This window comes from Natator depressus, chromosome 25, assembly GCF_965152275.1.
Source record: "Natator depressus isolate rNatDep1 chromosome 25, rNatDep2.hap1, whole genome shotgun sequence".
Taxonomy (NCBI): Eukaryota; Metazoa; Chordata; order Testudines; family Cheloniidae; genus Natator; species Natator depressus.
The window spans coordinates 5,044,088-5,068,099 of record NC_134258.1 but is presented as its reverse complement, the minus strand read 5'-3'; the positions used below and the strand labels follow the sequence as shown (position 1 = coordinate 5,068,099).

Below are 24,012 nucleotides of genomic sequence, written 5' to 3'. Positions count from 1 at the left end.
AAGTGCTGAGCACCCCCCCTCTTTGAGCACCCTCCCTCTTCAATCGCTAGTCACTTTGAAACCCTGGGCCGTTCCCTCCGTTTACCGGATGGGAAAGTGAGTAATGTAAGTGACTTGGCAACGTTCACACCACCAGCCTTCAGCAGAGCTGAGAATTGAGCCTAGCTCTATGATACACTAGCCAGTGCTTTAACTACATGGCCATCCTTTTCCTCATGCTAATGATTTTTATGCCACCATCCTTACTCTCCCTTTTTAGCTTGATTACGAGGATGACTGTTTTCACCAGTACGTTGGCCAGCTAAGCTGGGTTTACGGCTGCTTTGCCTCACTGGAGCTCTGTAGTACCCCAGTGAAGCTGTCTCTCTTTAAAGAACTGGTGTGCCACAAGAAGCTACCAGCTAGCCTCCGGGCTGTGTAGCCTTGTGATTAGCACTGCATGGGGATTAAGCAGACCTGGGTCCTACTCCTGGCTGTATCACATCACACGCTTTGAGATCAAAGAGCTATGTCTTCTTCTCAGAAACACCCAGACATAAGTGCTTTGGCCTATCAACAAACCTAAGACCCCCTCTGCACTTCGGATCCATTTGGTAGCTCTCCATGGATCTTCTCCCCAATTTTTACACCTTCTCAGATGTGCAGTGCCCCAAACTGGGCACAGTCCAGTAGGCCAGGCTATGGCGTGGCTTTGGGCAAAGGCAGAACGATATTCCTTGCCATGTTCTTCGGATGCCCTCAAGGCCCCTCCCCTGTTGCAGCTGACAATGAATTCCTTCTGTTGTTAGTGCATTCCACCTCGCAATGCACCTCTCTAGGGTCTAGGAATTGGGTAACATCCCTTTAAATAATTTGGGAGCCCTCTAGTGGGCAACCCTGTCTTCTATTGCGCAAGCCCCCAGAACCTATCAGAGCAGCCATGTCTATTTGTAGCGATGAGTCAGCGTGGTTTCTTCCTACTTTTAATATTGTTTCTTTCTCTGGGGTCCCCTGTCTATTTAAAGGGGCACTACCCAATTCCTAGACATGACAGCATCCCACTTTATCTTCTTTCTTTTTTAAAAAAGACCCAACATGTGTTAAAAAATCCATCATCCGTTGTGCAGGCCGCTGCCTGGCTGGGTTTAAATCTTTCCGGAGATGAGCTGTATCACTTGAGGTATTAACAAGATTTCCAATTTCCATTTCATCAGCAAATCCTGCCCCTCTGTTGGGACAGCCCTGCATGAAGTCATTAACGAATGCGCTGAAAAGCAGTGGCCATTAAAATACCCTTCTAGTGACTCCTTCTCACTGCAGCCCATTGCCATATACAAGTTTTTTTCAGTTGTTGCTTGTTTTGGCTTAGCCAGTCTGCTAACAAACGTATAGACTTGTGTCCCAAACTGCCCAGCCTCAGAACCAAGTGCTTAGGTGGTACTTTGCTGGAAAGAGGTTTACTGATGTCTAGCTGCAAAATATCCCCTGAATTGCCTTTGGGATTAATCCTGCTTCCTGGAAGGAGCTGAAAACCCAATATTTTCAAGGCAGGCAAGAGCCTCTGGCATGATCTATTTCACATGAATCCCAGCTGGTTCCCCGTCATTACTCCTGTGTACACCTTCACACCATTCAATAGATCTATCCATGATGGTGGCCTAGAATTTTACCTGCGACTGCAGACAGACCAACTTGCTCATCAATTCCTTTCTTGCACCTTCCCCCACACCCCACTGTTTAAAGACAGAGGTTAACATGAGCTACTCCACAGTCTTCTGGTGTTGTGACTAATCCCAGGGAAAAAAAGAATATAGAGAGCTATGGAAGCTACCAAAGCTAGTTCTTATTGGCCTGATCCAAAACCCACTGAAGTTACTGGCAAGACTCAGGGGCACCCGCACATTACGCAAGATGCGTACCACTGGCAAGTCGAGGAGGAGCAGTGCTGGCCGCCCCACTGCTCACTCAGCCTGGGCCCCGGGTCACGACAGAGGGGCCGCAGGGCCAGACCTGCGAGGTGCTGGGACCCCCATGCACCAGTTTGCAATGCCACTCACTCAGTTTTGGCCCCACCCACCCATCACAAGGGAGGGGCTGGGCCAAATCTGAGTGGCCAGTGCAGGGGCCAGCACTGCTCCTCCTTGCTGTTGCCATGGGGCCAGCTCCTGCATCAAGGCTCCCCCGCTCCGAGGGCCTGCCTGGCCTTGTCCTGCTTCTGCCAGCCCATGACTCCTCTGCTGTGCCAGCCTGACTTGCTCACGGAACGGGAGGGGAGCTGCGGTGAGCACCCGCGTGGGGGAACCAGCCTGGGCAGGCACAAGGGGGTTTATACCATGTGAAAAATTTCTGGGGGGTCCCTGGGTAGATGCCTACTGACATCAGGGGGTGTTGGATCAGGCCATATAACATTGTCCTTATATTGTTATTTATTATTTGCATTAAGGTACCACCTGTGCGCACGGGTCATGGGCCAGATTCCTCTCTGGTAAGTGCTGTACACAGGACAAGAAAATGGCCCTTGTCCCCATGCAACAAGCAGTGTGTCCATCCGGGCCGGTTCACCGGCTCCTGGACCCGCAAGAAACCTGTGCGCGGCTCAGTAGACCGCCCCCTCCTAGTTCTGGTCTATTCTGTCAGTTCTTATACCACGCTCATCACACACAGTATCTGAGCCATAACAAAAAGCATTGTGCCTAAGATCTGTCACGTGTTTGTTCTCTCCTCCTCTCCCCAGGGGGACAAGTGTTTGCCGGGCAGTGTTTTGGTTTGGATTATATATATCTATAGGTAGGTGGATAGGTGTGTACATACACATTGCTATATATTTATGTTAGAAAAGGCAAGATCAAACAAAGGTCTGGCCTGTGGAACAGAAGGTGCTGAGGTTTGTGATGATCCTTAGTTCCTGGGGGAGTTCATTGCACAGTCTTGGGCCTGTCCTGAGAAAGCTTCATCTCCTGGTCCTCTCCTGTTGTCTCAAGTCCTTATCTCCCTCCCAGCTCACTACTGTAGTGGGTGTTTCGAAATCAACAAGGACCAAAACTCCTTCTTGCAGTCCCGTCCATAGCACTGCCCCGCCATATCACTTCTCCTGCCAGACCAAAACTAAAAGGGCATTTTGACCAGCAAACCACCCGCAGGCCAGGATCAAAGGGCTGGTCTTGGCAAAAGTCCTGCATTTTCCTCTTGCAGCAGACAGATGCCATCCCGCAACCTTTATCCCTATGTGTTATTTGGATGACAGTGGATTACAGTCAGGATCAGGGGCCCATTATGCCAAGTGCCACACAGACACAGTGTGAGACAGTCCCTGGTCCTAAGAGTTAACAACCGACCTGAATCTGACAATTGCTGTTAAAGTCCAGGAGGCTGCTCGCATGAGTAAAACCTGTTTGCACAGTCAGGGCTGGCACCATGCAGGAAACGTAACGATGACATAACCCTGTTTTGTCAGTTATCCCCTGCTGCTCGGGTAGCCACGTTTTCCAACCAAACCCGGATCATGTGAGATAAAGCCATATGAAAATAACGAAAAGCTCCAACCCAGAGCCTCCACCTCTTCTTCAGGCTACGGCTTCCCATACTGAGAACCTCAGACTCTCCTGCCTCGCCGTTTGAACTGAACAAAACGAGAAAATATTGGATTTGTTTTCAAGAGAAAAATCCAATATTCTGTCTGCGATTCCAGCCTCTGTCGCTTTTGATTCGAAGGTTATGCTAGGGAAATGCTCCTCGCCCTGCAAATCTACCTCCCTTTCCATGATAGCCGGGGTGGGGAGGGACTATTCTTTTTAAGCCTCATAATTTGTCATGCCATGAAGCAATTTCTTTGTTGACCATTGCTTAAAGCTGTTCACAGATATCCCCAGACCCCAGGAAGTCTGCCTTGCAACTCCTCCACACCAGTACTTAGGCACCAGCAATGGGGTTTTAATAGACGTATTTTCAAATTAGTTCTGGGGCTTTCAAGACTTATCAGTTAAATGAGCTTTTTCAAATTGATTCAAAGGTCACTCAGAGAGTTTTCTCTTCTCTGTTATCTTTCCCTTAAGGTTTCAGTGGCAATCGGCAAAAATAAAATAAAATAAAATAAAACAAACCTCACAACCACACAAAGCCAAACAACCTGTAAAAATCTGCACCCCAAAATGACACAGCACAAAACAATCTGCATTGACTTTAATACAATGTGGAGAATTCGGATCCACTTTTCTGGCACATTTTGGGAATGTGTTTCCTTTTTGAGACAAGCAGTAAATGAAAGGGCTGCTTCAAATAAATGTGACCAACGAGATGAACGTTTTGGGTGGAATATTTGGGTTTTCAGATTAATACCAAAGCAGGGGAAAACCACGAGTCTTCTCAGGAAACAACGACATTTGAAAAAGCATAGTGTGGATTCTAATTTAAACCAACACACATCAGGCTGAGGGGAAGAAAAGGCTTGAGATCAGATTATTTTTAGGGGGATTGAGCCGATTTCCTTGTGGGGGGGGGGAGATTTAATATTTAACTCACAGTAGCTTTTATTGGGCTCCTTCTGGCCACTGTGATCAGCAAACAGAAAATACTTTGGCCCTGGAAGACGGGAGTTTGAAACTAACAAGATAAAATGTACAGAAAAACATGGGGGGCAGACTCGCTGCTCTGGATCCGACCTACGGTGTGTTTACTTGAAGGGAAATGTAGGGCGAATCCTCCGGCGAGACTGACCCAGTCTAAATAAAGAGGTTTCGCTGTTAATTATTTATCAGTTATGGTGAATTATGTTCCAACATTTCTACGGGTCTGATCGGTCTATTTCCACAGCAGTGGGCAGGAAAAGGAGCAGATTTCAGTATTTTATTCTTCCGAGACCGGTATCGGGGCGAAATGGATCCATGTCCGCTTGAAAATCGTTTTAAAAAAACAACAGCGAGTATTGCTCGTTATTATTTCCCTGAAGAAATCAGCCACCACAGCTGCAAGGGGAGTGGGTGAAAGAAAGAAAGAACATAGAAAAGTGCGATGTGGGTGAATTGGTTTTTTCAGGCTCGGGGACTCTCGGGTTTGCAATCGGCAGATTTAAAATCTTGGGGCTTATTCCGGCATCTTGTAAATTGCACGAGCGAGGAAACAGGAACGAAACGCTTCCCACCGTGCGCGCTTGCTGCGGCTCAGCAGCAGATCCCCGCGCCCCGGTTACCTCCGCTTCGCTTTGGCAAATCTCGCCTTCCTTTCTTTTTTGGAAAGTGGATTAAATATTCACGCCGCCCAGCGACCTTTTCCCTCCAGAGCCCAAATTAAAACGTCCAGAAAGCCGGGGAAAATCCCGCCATCAGCCCAGGACCCGGGCTTGCGTTTATTAGGGGCGCATAAAACCTTGGGCTCTCCAGTGCTGCGTCAGCTAATGAAGAAAAGGCCTAATGACGCGATTCCCGAAGAGCCCGGTTCCTTTTTGCCTGAGCGTATTTCGATCAAAAGTTCAGCGGCGGGGTGGAATGATACAGAGTCGGAACACAGTTCTGGGGCTACCGGGGTACACTGCGACATAGCTCGGGGGTGTGTGTGTGTGGGGGGGGTGTGATGCATAAAGAATTGCACCGGGAAATAGGAAAATGGCATGAATTATATTATAGAATACCTTAATCCGTTTACATATAGCGATCACATTTTTACACACCTGGGCGATGAAGCCCATATTTCAATAATATAGAATTATAATAAAAAATCTATAAAAGGACAAGAATATATTTCTGGGGTAATGGACCTGTTACGATAAAAAACCGTGTGTGTCTAGATCTATATAAATGCCATATATATAATGGGTTGCAAATATATAATATATATCTCACATATACACACACACGTTTACATATATATATATTAAAACGTGTGTGTGTGTGTGATGTATATATAAAATTATATATTTTAATATATATATCACATACACACACACACGTTTACATATATATTAAAACGTGTGTGTGTGTATATGTGAGATATATATAAAATTATATATATGTACTTTATGTATATATATATATAATTTATATATATATATATTTATAATTTATATATAATTTATATATTATAGTTTATATATAATTTATATATTATAGTTTATATATATATATATAAACGTGTGTGTGTATATGTGAGATATATATTTTCAACCCACTGAATGGTCTGTGGTCTGTGTTTTACATATATACACGCCCCATCTCACACTAAAATGTCTAACATACAGAAGCGCTTGGTATTTGAAAATCTGTTGCAACCCGACCGTTTACGTTTTGCTTGGCCAGCCGGTAGCAATCCGAGATTCCATACACGAATTGGGTAACTGCGCCCTCGTTATCCGGATGATACTGGGAGACTCGTTTACACCGGCGTTCGATCAAAACAGGTGTTTTTCTCCATTTTCAATAAGTCAAATATCTTTTCAAAAACATTCCCCCCCCCCCCCCCCGCGCGGACGGCTCCTTCGAGCGCAGCGGGAAGGGGCTCCGGGGCAGGAATTGTAAGAGGGGCTTTCTGGGGCTCGGCTGGTGAAATCCCAAACCCAAAAGGGACTGGATTAGAGAAAATAGGAGTGAACATTACCCTCCTAGAGCACAGGAAGTGGTGTATGGGGGGGGGGGCGCTCTTTAGGGCCATCGACTCCAATATTTCAGGAGTAGTTGGGTTCACACGGTAATCGGAGTAGCCGCTTATTCCTTTCTTACTCTGTGTGCTGGTTTGTTGGTGTGTAAGCCGGAGGACACACGCCAACAGGGTGTGCTGGGAGTTTTTCAGCTGCAGGGTCAGTCTTTTTTGCCAGTCTTCCCGGTGGGAAAGTGCAGGCAACCCCCCTGGTCTGTCAAAGCGGGCAGAGCCCCTCGGGGCCCCCCCTCCTCTCCCAGCTGGCGGAGCCTGTAAGATACAGCACAGAAATTGACGCCCTTTTGGAAACATTGATCGGAGGCCACCGTTAATTAAAAGCGAAATTCGAAATATGTATCGGTCTGCGTGCATTAGCTCGTCCCCCTCACACACACACACACACGCACTCTCGTGTGTGCAATAACTGGTCATGTGGAATATTTGATCTAAATCTATGTATCACACACACAGATCACACGCACACATCTATCTTTTCAATTCCTGTGCAAACGCCCCCCGCGTCCCCAGCTCTTACACACACGTGTGCGAAAGGCGGGCTCGCTCAGGGATTGCCTAGAATTCTATTAGCCAACCGTGCCACAACTTTCAACTGCGGACACACAAGTGTTTCCGGTGGGAAGCCCGCTGGGGTCGAGAGCCTCGCTCGTGTTTCCTGGGGGAGCCTGGTCGTGTGCTGGGTCGAGGTGGCGGCGGTCTGTCTGTGCGCACACGCGTGCCCACATGGCGCGTGTGACTGTGCGCGCAATAGGCTCGTGTTAACGTTACTCAGTTTCCCCAAGTACCGGCTTTTCCGGGCTGGGAGTTGTTGGGTTTTTTTCCCCGCGCTGTGCGTGTGTGTTGCTTTGCGGTGCTGACAATCGCCCACCTCCCTCCCACGACGTTGCTGCGGCAAGCCCAGAGGTGAACGGAGCATTTTGAAAAGGGGGTGATTATATCGTAGTATATATCATTCGTGAGCTCGGGTAAAGATCCCGCTGGGCGAAGTTAGGCAGGAAGTAGACACAGATCAGAATGTTACCAGAGGGAGGTCCGTGAATATTGCTTGCTTTTCTTTCTTTCTTTCTTTCTTTCTTTCTTTCTTTCTTTCTTTCTTTCTTTCTTTCTTAACTCATGTTTTCCACGTTCTTTCTTTGAAATATGCTATGTAAAGTATTTCCTTTAATAGAAGCAGGCTTCTCTCCCTAGACAGACTAGCCGCTTCCCCTGGCTATGTCTATTTTATGGTAAACGCGCATGAATGTACCATACACTACTGAAGGAATAGGTACACATAAACAAAATCAATGCCATTCCCGAGAGTATAAAACACACAGAGAGAGAGAGAGAGTATATACGTGTATGGGTATATACATGATTTAATGGCATGTGTCATATATAATTATATATACTTCACAGTATATGAGTTTAATATATAGTTACCCAGATATAATTACATAGTTTGTACACACACCTTTTTAATATTTACACAGCACTTCGCTTTCATAGATGCCTGCACCATACCATGGAATAGAACTCACATGCATAGATGAGAAGGAACTATGCTGCATGTAAGTAGGAGATCTAAGTTTTGTATAAACGCACACCGCCAGTGTATATTTCTATAATACGCACATTTCGATGGCTCGCTAATGATTTGCGAATATGACCTGTCAATATATCGAATTTAATTTTTTTCAAGTATTATTCAGTATCATCAACTTCAAAACCACCTTCTTAAAGAGAAACCGGGACAATAAAGAGAACCCAATAAAAAGCCCGGACTATCTCTTTCCAGCGCTGGCATTTTAACAAAAAACCCTATTGACTTGCTCATAAATCCGATCAGCAGATCAAATGGTTTAGAAAGCCTTTTTTGATTTCTTGCATGCAAGTGCATCTCATAGGAGCAGGAGAGAAAACGCCCGATGATTTATTAGCTGAGCGCTAATTCAAGTTAAGGACAAATAAATAAGGAGATGGTGGACTGATTGTGTAGCTCAACGGAAACAACCGTGTTATTGACTTTCCCCCCCTCGCAATAATAATCGCAAGTGAATTTTCTATTTCTGGGTCTATTAATAAATCTTTAGCCAGAATCGGTTTGATGCTTTTCTGGTAAATCACCCATAGGTGCTGGAACTCGGGGTCCCGGGGGTGCTGCCGCACCTCCTGGCTTGAAATGGTTTCTATCACATCCAGGGTTCAGTGGCTCTCAGCACCCCCACTCTACAAATTGTTCCAGCCCCCCTGAAACTCCCTATCGCAGAGAAGCAAAGGGCCGCCGTGACATGACCGATACCTGCCTGTAACGACCAAACCTGCCCACAGAACAACAAACCAAACACACCCCAGAGAAAGTGGAAATGACAGGAACTGTGATGGCATCGGAAATGTATTGTATTGACCTATTGTATTTCAAAACTATCCTTCCACATCAAATTGCAGAGACAGTAACATCGGCATGGCTCTCCCTAGACATGAATGGGTAGTTGTGAACAGGCATACAGACAGAATGCGGAGCAGATTCTAGTTTTACGAGGAAGCCCAAATGTAAAATATAACGCAGAGGTAAAATACATTTCCAATTCTCTCCCTCCATGTATGCATATGGAGAGAGGGGGGCGCTGACGGAGAGATATTGAATTGGAAATGTATTTGATTTATGAGTTTGCTTTAAAATTGTGCCCCCCCCCCCGTAAAATGGTAGACACCCTGACGTATAATCTCTCTCTGCCTCGCTCCTTATTCCCCGCTTTTCAGCTACGGATTTACTTGCCCTGTTAAACCAGCGTTTTCTTTCCTCCACTCCCCGATGTGTGTGGGGCGAACGGGAGTCTGTCCATATCTGCTCCTGCCGTTCGGCGCCCAGCTCGGAGTCCTGCCAGCGCTTAGGGTCCGTCACTCGTCGTTTCATTTTGCGTGGCTTACAAACAAACCCACCGCGGAGAGGCTTTTGCTCTTTGCTCGAGAGCAGTGGCGGGGAAACATCCCTACCTGGAGAGAGAAATCGCTTCTGCCTTTAAACTTGTGACACTTTGGCTTCTGAGCAATAGGGGGAGGGAGAGGGGAGATCAGCGGCCTGTCGTTTGATATGAAACTATCCTTCTCACATGCCTAGATCTTTCCTTATACGACGCTTACAAACGAATAACACCTTAGCACATACAATCCATATCTATATGTAATGGTACATATACATGGCGGTCTATCAGCCCTCCCCAATACAGAGCAGCTAGCTAGCTAAATTTTAATAGAGACATAAATGTAAATCTCTCTCTGTGTTACTGACCTCTGTCATTTTCCCCCTCCCAAGGCAAAGGAATCCCACATTCCTTAATGAGTCCACTGCAGGAGTCTATACATTTCCCTGGCCTGTCTGTATTGTGATGTGTGGCACATCCCGGGCTAGCTGTGTAATAAGCAGTGGTTTGGGACTTCAGGCCTTTTGATGCCAGTTGAGGCTGGGGTGGTTTGGGGCAGGGAGTGGAGAGGGGGCGGGAGAAGCTGCCTTACCAACAGAAAGGCAAAGCCCGGGCTGGGGATCGATACAGAGTCAGTCCAAACCAGCTCGGTGATCCGCTCCCCCACAGCGCACAGTGCGGCCAGGGCTGGGTCGGCCAATGGAAGCCACCGGCACCCAGCGCCAGCCGAACCGGAGACCAGCCCCGGCTCCAGCGCCGGGGGGCAACAAGCTCGTGGGTGCCTTTCTCCGCTGCCCCCCAGCCCAGCCCAGCCCACGCCCTGAGCGTACTTGTAAATACCTAACTGGGCCCGGGGGAGCTGGTGTGACCACGGACTGCTACTTAGCGCTTCTGCGGACACACAATGAGATAGATCCCAGAGGGGGGAGAGAAAGAGATGAAGGCGAATTATTAGATTTGGGGTTTTCAACAGGGTCCAGCTAAGACCACTGAGGCGTTGAGCGAGTTAACTAAATGAGTAAGTAACTGATAGATAGATAGATAGATAGATAGATAGATAGATAGATAGATAGAAGGGGTGGATGTGGATAGATAGATAGATAGATAGATAGATAGATAGATAGATAGATGATGTGTATGGGGATAGAGAGATCGACTGATCGATGTGTAAGTGGACAGACAGATGATACATAAAGTGTGTATGCGGGGGGGGGGAAGATATTTTTTTCTGAAATGTTAAATATGCTGCATGGAAAACACCCCAGTGTCGATTAGGCCGCTCCTCCACACTGCTTATGGCTATTTACAGGCTTCGGCCCTGCCTAGCTCTCTACTGGGCACTGAAACAGACAAGTGGGAAGGCATCTGTAGCTGAGGTCAGACAAAGGCAGAAGCTTCCTTGCTCTTTAAGGAACCACTGGTGGTTCTTATGGGCCGGGGGCTGCTTCTGGCCTTCCTGCTGAGCACCCTGCCCCCACCCCCTGCCCCCAGAGGGGCCACGTGGGGGGAGGTGTGTGACTGGGAAAAGCAGCTGTAGCGAAGAACTACAGGACAAAAGAAGAGCAGCTAAGGGCCTGCCTCTGTGTGCCTGTGACGGGCGGAGGGGAGCAGAGGCCCCGGGTTATTCGAGACACACTGCCCGACCTGCACAGTCTTCTGTGGACACAGACGTCCACCCACACGGAGGTTAACACTGGCCACTGCCCTCTGTGCGGATGTCCTGACAGAGCCCCAGTTACTTCCATGGGCTTCGACCCTACGGGTGCTTTCAACTGCGAGACCTTTTCCACCCCCCCCCCGCCCCGTTGGAAAGCCCCCTCCCCTGGCACCTTAGTTAGGCGACCTGCCCGCCACTGCTAATCTCCAGCGCACAGGGGCCCCAGTTCTCCAGTTCGCCTTTGGAGGCTCGGTTACAGGAGCTGGGGCCCTGCCTCCTGCCGTGGGCCCCGTGCAGAGCTGCGCCCCTAAGGCGATCCCCGGCGAAGGGGGTTCAGACAGACTGTGGGAGGTGAGCACGTGTGAACATCTCCTCTCATTCTGGTTCGTCACAGCATCAGAGCTCCCACCCTCTGCTCACCCATCCATCTCCTGGGACTTATCTCCTCACCCCGAACCTCTGAGCAGCTTCAAAGCAAATTAATCCATCGGCCAGGGTCCGGGTTTTCTTCCTTTCCATCCCAATGCAGAAGGGCCCCTCCCCAAGGAATCTATTGCCAAGGGCATGCTGGGTTCCAGTCACTCTCGGTGTAAGATCGGATCCCTTCGGGGGGGTGGGGGTCTTGATACAATAGCCAGGGGGAGATTCCCCATTGGCCACAACACACAGTGCCCACGTTTAGTCTCGGGAAGCCCCCGGATGTTGGACATCGGTATCATCCCTGTGTCCAGACAGATGGGGTGGGGCCCTTTTGAGAGGGGACGTAGCTATTTCCTGCCAGAGCCTCAGGCCGTGTAAACCAGAATAAGTCTGTTAGCTCACACCAGGTGCGGATCTAGCCCAATAACTACTTTTACTTGTTTCCCTCCTGCCACGCCTATACAGTCCAACTGACCATCTCTAAAACAACCGGCTCCGTGGGGCAGAGGGGTACAAGGCCTGATCTCAGTATAAAGTAATCTCCGCTCTAAAATATATTTTCCTGTAACATGTGTGACACATAGAACATACATGACAGGATAGCATTTGAGGAGCGGACGGGATGAGGAGGGTTGTTAATTTCATAGGGGTGGTGTAATGAAGGGATGGGGTGGGAGTGAATTATGATCACACCGGGAGCCAGCTGTGGATTTTGGTGGTTCCGCCTAACTTGATTTTCGGATTGTTTTAAACATTAGAAGGGGCCCCCAGAGCTTGACATTTGGGTTCGAAAGATCGAAACAAATGCACAGAGAAAATGCCATGTCGTCTGGACGTTCATTAAGGATGACCTGGAAAATTCACTTGAGGTTTTCCCACAAAATACATTTCCAAATGTACCCTGATGAAACCATCCTACAATTGCCATGCTGCACAACTCAGATTCACACGTGCAAGTGCACACACAAAGGCACGCACACACACAAACACACACACGTGTTCTCTGTGTGTAACATTCTTCTCCGTGTCTGTTCTGTGCTGGCCTGCACGAATGTTCACATTTAGTTTACACTTACGGTAGTGTTTCTTCCTACAATCTCGACTCACGTTGTTCGCAGTGTTGGTCCCAGGATATGAGAGAGACAAGGCGGGGGATGGCATGTCTTTATTGGACCAACTTCTGTTGGTGACAGAGATTAAATCTTCCTCAAGCCCTGCAGCTTGTCTCTTTCACCCCAACAGAAGCTGGTCCAATAAAAGGGTATTATCACACCCACCTTTTCTCTCTTACACACACACACATGCACACGTATTCACATACACATCCATATGTGCACACTCACAAAGTACACACGTATGCACAACAGAGAGAACTTCCACGTTGCTCAGCCTCTGTGTGTGTCTGTATCCTTGGGTCTTAGGCTCCGCGCCTTTGTGGGTCTGTTGCAAGTGAATCTGCTTCTGGAGGAGGGGGGTGGACTTGTGTCTCTGTGGAACTGCACTATACCTGTGTGTGAGCGCTTGGGCGGCTGTATCTGGGAGCCCGGCTGTTTGTGCATGTGTGTTTCTCTCTGTGTGCCCCGAGGCAGGTGAGTGCCAGGTGGCTGTGTGGGGGTACACCCAAGGCATCCATGCCCAGAACACATGCACCTACCCCCAGGACTACCCAGGGTCCCACTCTCCCCTTATCCCCCACCCCTCTCTTCCTAAGCAGAGTCTGAATCTGACCGAGGCAAGGAAGTGCGGAGAGGTAGAGAAGACAGAAGTTTGAAAGGGGTCTTTCGGGGGGAAGATTTCCACGAGACAGGCAGAGGTAGAGATGGATGGGCAGGCGAGCGAAGTGTCCATCGGGCTAAAAGAAACCGACCACCCCATGGGTGGAGGGCGGGGGGGAACAGCCGCAGCTAGACACACACACACCCCGAGCCACCTCTCCTCCAGTCGCTCTGGCAAGGAGTCCAACCTGCTTTGGCAGTGGAGACGAACCTGGCAAGCTGGCTCCCCCGCAAGCCAAACAAACCCGCCGGCTGGCGCTCGGAGCCGCGGCTGTGACCAGGGGTGTGTTCGAGCCCGGCTGGATAATTAATGGTTCCTCTGCACATTGGCCAGGCGCTGCGGCCTGAAGGGGGAACTGGAGTGGAAAGAAGAGAAAGGCACCAACAGACATTTTATAGGGGGCCCAGCTTGTTTATTGATCTTCTATTTACTGACTCTAACTCACACACCAGGATGGACTCCTGAACCCGGCCCAGGGCCTGCCCCGCTCGCTGCAAAGCTCCCGCTCCCCCAAATGGCAGAGCCCCCTTCCCTTCCCGGGGACTGGTCCCCCGGCGGCGGGCGCGGGGCAGGTCTGGAGGGAGAGGCCTGGTAGATGGAAACCCCCCGCGCAGCTTCCTTCTGCTGGGGAGGCGTTAAGGGGGCCGGTTTCACGCACTTCCCTGGGGCTGGGTGACTCCCAGGGTCTGTGTCCGGCTCGCCCGTCCTTCCCCTTCGTTCACTATTTGTATTAGGTAAATTGTCGCCTCCCATCTAATCTATCTATCTATCTATCTATTATCTATCTCCAAACTGTCCTCTACAACTATCTCCATACGGCCCCTTGTATAGCGATCAACACCAACACACCCCAGACCCCACTCTGCCTCCCCGTCACCAATACACACCCCACTCTGACTCCCTCTGTCACCAATACACACCCCACTCTGCCTCCCTCTGTCACCAATACACACCCCACTGTGCCTCCCTCTGTCACCACCAATACACGTCCCACTGTGGCTCCCTTTGTTACCACCAACATAGATCCCAATGTGCTTCCCTCTGTCACCACCACACACACACCCTGTGCCTCCCTCCGTCACGACCAATAAACATCTCACTGTGACTGCATCTGTCACCACCAATACACATCCCATTGTGCCTCAGGGTGTCACCATCAATACGCATCCTACTGTGCCTCTGTCAGTCATCACCAACACACACCCCACTACACCTGTCTCTGTCACCACCATTACACCCTCAACTGCGCCTCCCCCTGTCACCACCAGCACACACTCCGCTTTGCCTCCCTGTCAGCACCAAGACACCCCACTGTGCTTCCCTGTTACCCCCAAAATACACACCACTTTGCACCTGCTGTCACCACCAATAGACAACCCCCTGCATGTGCCTGTCACAACCAGACAACCCACTGTGCATCCCTCTGTCACCACCAATACACACCCACTGTTCTTCCATCTGTCACCAATACACACCCCACTCTGCCTCCCTCCGTCACACCACCAAAACACACCCTTCTAGGCACCCCTCTGTGACCACCACTAACATATACCCCACTAAGACTCCCTCTGTCACCACCAATATACCCCCCACTGCGCTTCTGTCACCACCACCAATGCACACCAACCCTGCCTCCCTCTGTCACCACCAATACACACCCCACTGTGTCTTTCTCACACCACGAATACACCCCCTGTGCCACCCTCTGTCACCAGCAGAACACACCCCACCCTGCAACTGTCTGTCACCGCCAATGCACACCAACCCTGCCTCCCTCTCTCACCACCAAGGCACAACCCAAATCTCCATCTACCCTTCTTTCCTTCTGCCTCCCACTCTCCGCCCACATCGAACTCCCTCCTTTCTCCTTGGGTTGCTCTGCTCAGCTGGGTCTTTCTTCCCTTTAGCTACAAGTGGCAGGCGACAGATCGGTGCCTGGACCCCGCCAGACTCGTTCCTTGCTGGCTTCCCGCCCTGCCCCGATTGAGGGTCCCGCCGCAAGCACCCAGCTCGCCTCTCGGCCCGGGGTCCGCGCCCACCCCGGGGGGGCGAGGGGGAGGCTGTCGGATCGCGCTGAGCTCTGGCCCGGGGCAGAGGGGAAATAGAGATTCCCAAGCGCCTCATGTGTCCCGGCTCGAAGGGGCCTCGCTGCCTACCCCCGGGATCTGGAATATTTCGATCCCCTGTTTGCAATTTCCCCAGCCCGGTGCAATGTCTGTTGCTTTGTACTTTGGCTCCGCTGTTGATTTTCTATACCCTGTAGCTCGCAGCTCTCAGCCACGTGTGATTCAATGTCCCAGCCCGTCTCCCTCCCCCCCCCCCGCCCCTCCCCCCGTATAGGTGTGCTCTGGAGCGGCGATTTAAACAATATTTGAAGGCCGTTAAAAAAGCGCAATGGGGTGGGGGTGCCGGTGAGGAACTGGGGACAGTAACTCGAAGGCGTCGATTGGCTTGCCCCCCCCCAACCCAAGTCCTCTTGCCATATAATGGCGCTTTTCAGAGGCAATCAGGGTAATGCGCGCCAGGCGCATGCAGACGATATGCAGATCAGCCTCGGGGGAAGCAAAGCCAGGAGGGACAAAAGTCACTACTGCTGAACAAAAGAATAAAACAACCACACGGTCAACCGACCGACCGACCAGAAAACACGGGGGAAATCCGTAGAAACGGAAACAACCCCTGGGGGAGGGTACTTCTCCACAGCAAGTCGATCTCCCGCTCAGCGGGCACGATTCCTGCTCCTGCCTTTGCACACTCGTGTGCCCGTAACATACACGCATAGGTAGTCACACTAGGCCCCACTGGCCTCCAGGGAACTTTGGCAGTGCTAGGAATGCAGAATGAAGCTCTAGATGGGTGTGTGCTTTTATAACCCCCCCCCCCATACCTGGTGCACGGGTATCCATCTAATCTGTCTAGCGAGCGTTTGACATATAGGAACTTGGGTTCTCTCTCCCCCCCCCCCCCCAAACAAGTACCAAAGCAGTAACTCTCTTTCAGTCCTTCCTTTCTTGAGCCCGACAATTCTTCCAGCATCGTTTTGAAATCAGGCGCAGGGGAAAGGTGCCCTTTGAAATTACACCCTCGCCCTCTAAGTACACAATGCCTCTGCCGCGCGCTGGCTGCCATTTTCAGCGACTCCGTGTCTCACCCTCTTTAGTACTGGTTAATAAGCTCTCCCCAGATCCCTTGCACATCCCCAAATCCACTGGCAGAGTGTCCCCAAACGCAGACAGACAATCCCTTCCCTAGCTGATAGACAAATGCCATTTGCAAGAGAGCCATTTCATTTCGCTTTTGGGTTGCGATTTTCATATTCTAGTTTCCAGAAACACCCAGTGAGTTTTACTTGTTTGCTTAAACGACATGGCATGTTCCTGCTAATTTGGAAACAAACCAAAACCTTCCCGAAAAAAAAAAAACCCTTTCTTAGAATTGTCGTGTATATTTACAACGCAGGGCATTTACTATGATGCAGGATTTTCATAGAATATCAGTGTTGGAAGGGACCTCAGGAGGTCATCTAGTCCAACCCCCTGGTCAAAGCAAAGCATTTTGGTTGTAATCCCCCTTCTTTCGTGTGTTTTATTTTAGGTATGTAACATACCTGATATTTAAATGTTTGATATTTCTGTGTCATGCAATACGGACGTACTCATTTCCTCTCGCTGTATTATATATGTAACATACCTGGTATTTTAAAATCCAGTGCAACATTTTGCATATTTTGCACCACAACTTTTCCTTTGAGCAGGACTATATTCTAATATATGCAACAGAGACGGTCGTTAAACGTGTATCCAACAGATTTTGATTTAAATCAGTTAAAATCACTCAGGGCAAATGACCTCTTAGTTCCCCCAAAAAAGTTTATAGGGGAACTCGAAACCTCATTTCAACTCAAAATTCAGCAAAGCATTTCAGAACACAATACTAAAGAGTGACCATGTTCCAACAATATTGTGAATTCATTTAGTGGAGGGTTTTTGTTGAATCTTTTAGGTAAAATCCACGGCCATATATCTACTCACAGACTCCCCCTTGAATCTTCCAGCTTTGAAGTTGTTTTTATTTTTTATTTTGGTGAGTCAGAAATAAAACAACCAACTGCTCAATTAGACTGAACAACGGGGGTACTTAAAAAGCCAATTGTGGCCGTGTTTAAATCTTTATTTACCAGAACCTTGTAAAGGCAGGAACAATTTGCATTCTATTAACTGCTTTTCAATAGGGCATCGACTGGAACTAAAGGATGCCACTATCTTGCCCTAATTAAAGAGCAACTGAATTACACTAAATACATATGAATACTACTATCCCCCCATAAATAACCCCAGACATCTTGCTATAGGTGGGGAGTGCTTCATCCCATTCGCCCAGGCTCTGTTAGGATCTGCTTGGAGCTCAGATACACTGACACTAGATGGCCCACAGGTCATGTGGAATTTTGTTTCAATAGCCCAATCCACCCCCTTGGAGCCCACCAGACACAAAATATCCATAAGAACGGCCCTACTGGGTCAGACCCATGGTCCATCTAGCCCAGTCTCCTGTCTGGCCGTGGCCAGTGCCAGGTGCTTCAGAGGGAACTAACAGAACCGGGCAGTTTCCAATGATTTATCCCCCCTGTAGTCCAGTCCCAGCGTCTGGCGGTTCTGAAGTCCAAACCAGAGGGCTTGCTTGTCATTTAGTCTATGAAGCAACCCTGTTCCCTTAGCAGCAAGGCAGGTGGGTTACAGGACACGGGGAAATAAAATGGTCAGAAGCAAGATTGAGTATACAGAATTGGGGGGGGGGGGTTGCGGGGGGGGGTGAGTGCAGGTGTGTATAGCATCCCTATGGCTGCCACAGCCGAGGGCATCTTATTTCAGCATGTCTAGAAATACTCCTGAGACTGCAGAGAACCCCGAGCCCCCGTGGAAAATGTTCTCTCCACACAAAGAGTAGAGAAAGCGAAAGTCGATGATACACATGGAGGTTTTCATCTTACTTATGGATATATGGAAGAGATCACTGTGTTTCCATATGTAGGAAATCGATCTGGGTAAATATATTTCACCTTGTATTCTATGCGAACAAGAGGAGAATTGCATCTGTGCTTACGTGGCATTATAAATGACCATACAGCATAAAACCCGCGGTTCTGTCGTGCAGACACACAAGCAGAAGAGAAAGAAACTGTCTCTGTTTGTCTTGACATATCTAAGGAGACATATATGTGAAGTGCAGAACAGAGAGGAATACTTAGCCACACTTTGCCTTCATACTGTATCATTTATAAACACACAAAGACTATGAGTATGAGTGAGTGTGTGTGTGTGTATATACAGAATGTGTGTGTGTGTGTGTGTGTGTGTACAGAATGTGTGTGTGTGTATACATATATATGTATATACACACACACACATTCTTTATAATGTACATAACACATGATGCAGATAAATATGTATATATAGTTATAATACACGTTTCATGGGACTGTATGTTTAGCTCTATGCATCAGGTATGATATATATTATACAGAACGTGTGTACGTATTTTTCTAGACAGCCATATTTATAATCATGAAATTCACACCGGGCTTTAGACTGGACTCCTGAGTTTCACTCTCGCGGGGGTGGTGGTGGGGAGGGGAATGCGGAGAAATTCTATCAGCGTAATTTTTAACCTAAATCTTAACACAGAGAACCAGACCCCACCTCTCCCAGGGTACACAGACATGCTTCAGAGTTTACAGTTCGGTCTCTGGGGTCTCTCTGCTCAGTGCTATTGTGCCCTGGAGCGCAAGGGGCAAAGTGTCCTGTCCCCCCGTCCTAAAACCAGGCCTTTTCCTCCTGCCTCCGCGTGGGTGCATTTATTTTTCGGTGACTGTCCATTCATTTAAAATACAGTCAGGACTGAGTCAGCATCTGAGCCGTGATGGTTTGCGTACCCTCGGTTTCAGAGCCAGACAGCAGCATCTCCCTCCCAGCAAAGCCCCCTTTGCTTGCAAAAGAAAACCAGACTGGGAGAGGACCGCGTCAGATAGATCCCAAATGCAAATCATTGCCCGGGCGATAGAGAATTGATTGGCGGTGCCATTTGTAAAATGAAGGAGCTATCATATTGATCCATTGGGAAGGAGAGGGAGGAGGGGAACAGCTGAGTTTTGACTCCTTCAGCAGCATGAAGAAGCAGGCCTTGGGGGTTTCTGTGCATACAGACCGTTTAGACCTGGCTGGGGTAACTGATTTACCGCTATGTATTTAGGGTGGCGAATCCAGCTCAGTATTAAGCCCTTCCAATGGAGCAAAAAAAGCTGAGAAGAGCAGGTAGGTAGCTAAATAGCTGGGTAGAGATAGACAGACAGATAGACAGAGAGAGAGGGTGTCTGAGGATAGATAGATAGATAGAAGGGGTGTATGTGAATAGATAGATAGGTAGATAGATAGATAAATAGAAGGGGTGTATGTGAATAGATAGATAGATAGATAGATAGATAGATAGATAGATAGATAGATAGATAGATAGAAGGGGTGTATGTGAATAGATAGATAGATAGATAGATAGATAGATAGATAGAAGGGGTGTATGTGAATAGATAGATAGATAGATAGATAGATAGATAGATAGATAGATAGATAGAAGGGGTGTATGTGAATAGATAGATAGATAGATAGATAGATAGATAGATAGATAGATAGATAGATAGATAGATAGAAGGGGTGTATGTGAATAGATAGATAGATAGATAGATAGATAGATAGATAGATAGATAGATAGATAGATAGAAGGGGTGTATGTGAATAGATAGATAGATAGATAGATAGATAGATAGATAGATAGATAGATAGAAGGGGTGGATGTGAATAGATAGATAGATAGATAGATAGATAGATAGATAGATAGATAGAGAGGAGTCTAAGTAACCTATAGCATCTGCACCCCTGATCGCTTTGACCTAGGATCTTTATATTTCAGACTGGTCGGAGGGGGGGATTTTGAGGAGGGGAAAGGATGAGGTTTATGATAAATATGATTTCCTTTTCATGCGATCTGTTAAAGACTTGAAACAACCGGTAACACGGAGAGAGAGAGAGAGGAAAGAATAAGGCTACAGCTACCCAGTGCAGAGCCATGAAAGGAGAGCACACCGTGTGTGTGTGTGTGTGTGTCCAAAGAGAAGCACTGATTGGATTTTTGCAATGTGTACCGATGTGTCACACCACTGCTGCGCGTGCAGAGGGTGCCCGTGCAGACCCGCACCGGTCCTTCGGGGTTTCTAGTGCCGCCAGCCATCCGCCTTGCACAGACCCATGCCTCTAACACCCCCGCCCCCTCTGCCCCCCTACCTGCGAGCCTCAGCGCCGACATCCTCTGAAATTCAGGCTCCTGCAGCCACTTCCACATCCTCCGGAAGGTCTCCCGGCCGGACTTGAGCTTACTCCAGGGTTTGGGGTTCCTCAGGAGGTCGGACAGGGTGCCCTGAGACCTGCACAAGATCCTCTGGGCAAAGATGGCCTGGGGGATGCTGTACCGCTTCAGCTCCGCCGTGATCCTCTGCGCCACCTCCTTGGTGTTGATCTCCTCCACCTGCCCGGAGCTGCCGGCCTGCGAGCCCGAGGCGGACGCCTGCCTCTCCCGCTCGCCCAGCAGGGAGCCGTTGGGCTGGCCGTGGTGGTGCCCGTGCGGGTGCATGCCGTTCAGAGGGGGCATCATGCCGGCGCCCCCAGCCCCCAGCCCGCGGGCTAGGTGCTCCTCGCTCCGGGAGAGCATGGCCGCGTGGGAGTCGAAGCCGCTGGGGGAGAGCATCTTCTCGTTGGCCAGGTGCCCCCCGGGGCCGTAGGGGGCCAGCGGCTGCTGCGCGTTGTGCAAGGGGCCCAGGCCGTTGGGCAGCGGGGAGAGCGGCTGCCCCATGGCCGGCATGTCCTTGGGGTAGTGGCCGTAGAGGTTGCCCATGGAGGAGAGGCTCCTCTCGTCCCGCATGAGGGTGAAGCTGCCGCTGACGCTGGCGGGCAGGCGCTGGTGCGGGTGGTGCGGGTGGTGGTGCGGGTGGTGGTGATGGAACTTGTCCGAGACGGTGGAGATGGGGGGCAGGTGCTGCAGCGGGGTCAGGGTGGTGTAGGTGCTGCTCAGGCTCATGCCCGAGGGGGACTCGCACGCCATGCTCATGGCCGGGTGCAGGGGACCCCCCAGGCTGTGCTCCGGCCGGTAGTCCCCGGCGCCTTCCAGGATCGAGGCCATGCTGGGCACCACGGCCGGCCGGCCGTGGGGGACCAGGTTCCGGTGGGCGGCCGGCCGGCCGTGGGCAGGGCTCATCAGCTCCCCGGCCTGCGAGTGGGGCACCCCGTGCAGGCTGCCCAGGCTCTCCATGGTAAGTTCCATGCTGGCCCCCCCGCCGCCCGCGCTGCCCGGCTTAATTCAGAGCCATCGATCCGCCCCCCGCTCGCAGTCAATCCAGCATGGTTTGCTGGGGCGCCTGGCCTCCCTCCCGCGCGCCGGGCTGCCCCCCCTCCCGCCCCCACCCCCTCGCCATACAACGCCCGGCCTCAGTGGGTGCGCGCCGCTCGCCCGGGCTCTCCCCCGGCCGCTGGCTGTGGCAGCCCGGGCTCTCCGCGCTCTGCGGCCGGCGCCGGGAAAGCTGCGGATCGCATTGAATCCCCGAGCCCCAGCCAGCCTCAATCTCACAGCCAGCCGGGCCTGACGTCAGCAGCTCCTGGCTCGCCACACAGCCCCCCCACCCCCAACGCCCCCACCCCCGCCCCCTCTCTCCCTCCCAGCTCATCCGGTGAAACTGTAACTTGGTGGCAACGTGCAATTGGAAAATAAATGAACTTCTGCTTTCCTGGACACCTAGCGCTCTACCCTTCCTCCCCCCAGCCGTGCACACTTCAGTGCAACCTGCCTCGCCTCCCGCCCCGCCGCCGTGTGCAACAAAGCCCAGGCGTGTCTGAGTGCGAGCCCAGAGCCGTGTGTCAAAGAGGAGAACTGATCGGCTTTGAAATGTATAGAAAAATGTAGATCGCCAAGAGACCGTTTGCACACGTGCTGCGTTGGTGCAACACACACACACACACGATTAATCGATGGTTAATGCCCGGAAGCAAAGGGGGGTGGAGGGAAAAATAATTCTAAAGGGATGTGCACGGGAGAAAACCAGTTGACAATTGTGGACACGGTTTTAGTTAGCGTCGTTCTCTGTTTGTTATAGATCATACAGGCTCAACTGGATATCATATATATAGCTTTTACGTTAGCTAATTTCTAAATCGATCGATCGATCGATAGCTGCGTATGCAGGCAATTACATAGAGATGTGTGTGTGTGTGCCAGAGTGTGTGTGCGTTTGTGTGTGTGTTTGTCAGTGTGTGTGTCTGTGTCTACATGCATTCATGGTCTCTTTCCCTGCGTGTGTTTCGGGGGAGGCGGGCGGGGCTCTGTTGCGGAAGGGGAGGCGTTGAAAAACACGCACCGTGGTGCCCTCTGACAACCCCAGGCTAACGGGATTGTCCCACCTGGGCTTTTCTGCAGAGAGATTCATCCCCTTAAAGCTCGCCCTCTGGGGATTGCAGGCTCGCGGGCAATCTCGGCTCTGTCCCCATAACCGGTCTGCTCCCTAAAGGTATCGATCGCTACAGATGAAGAGGGGAGGAGAAATACCTCCTGGCTCTCTGAGTCTTTAGCTCAAAAGGCTTCCTGGGGAAAGCCAGGGGGAAAGGAGCGGGTCAGCTCCGGTTCTCTGGGCACCTGTGGGCACCGGATTCTTCTCCGGGCTGGCCTGCCAATTAGCGCCACTCCGCTTCGCTCCGAGGCAGAAAGGGGTGTTCACACTCCCAGGGCACCGGCTAGGGAACGCGGTGACCCGCACTCAGATGTTGCTGTCAGGAAATCCCTGGTGACTGCCATGGCATAGGCTCACCTGGAAGCGCCCGGCGACTGCACAGGGGTGTGTGTCTGTGTGTGAGATTGCAACGCACGCACATGTATAGACAGACACGCACATGTATAATGTGCATGCATATCACACATACCATCAGGCGACCTGCAAACAGCAGTGACTTTACTCAGGTGAGTATTCCTACGGACTTCCGCAAGACTACTCACAGACAGAGTTCCTGACGCGTTTGCGCCACAGAATCCAAGGGGTAATCGGGTTTTTGGCCTTGTACGATAGATAGATAGATAGATAGATAGAGTGGGTGTGTGAGAGGATAGATAGATAGAGTGGGTGTGTGGGGAAAAAGAAAGAAAGAAAGAAAGAAAGAAAGAAAGAAAGAAAGAAAGAAAGAAAGAAAGAAAGAAAGAAAGAAAGAAAGAAAGAAAGGCTGGCAATTGGTTTTCCGGATCCAATCAGTGTTTTGATCATCTTTAAAACTTACTTGCAAAATATTACAGACTCTTATGTGTGACCCCCGCCAACAGCACGATAGCTGGCAAAATTAAAAATACAATATTTCCGCCGCAGAACTAGACTGCTCTCTGGAAATCAAAGACTGGAAGGAACCAAGGGACTGTACAGACATTGCAATAACACCCACACCTCTCTCCCTTTAAAAACTCCTGATCTTTACATTCAGATCAGACACATGCATTAAATAGAATCTTAGAGAGAGGGAGACAGTGGGTGAGAGACAATAAACACAGACATTTAGCTCT

The 24,012-nt window shown here is 50.0% G+C and overlaps 1 protein-coding gene across 1 annotated transcript in view; it reads right to left on the bottom strand.

Annotated features, from left to right (window-relative positions):
- ONECUT3 (one cut homeobox 3) overlaps positions 1-21,741 on the bottom strand; it is a 90,268-nt gene extending 68,527 nt beyond the window's left edge. Inside the window, exon 1 of the mRNA XM_074939542.1 lies at positions 20,709-21,741. Within this exon, the coding sequence (XP_074795643.1) occupies positions 20,709-21,741 (1,033 nt within the window). The remainder of the gene's footprint in view (positions 1-20,708) is intronic.
- Between the last annotated feature and the right edge of the window lie 2,271 nt (positions 21,742-24,012).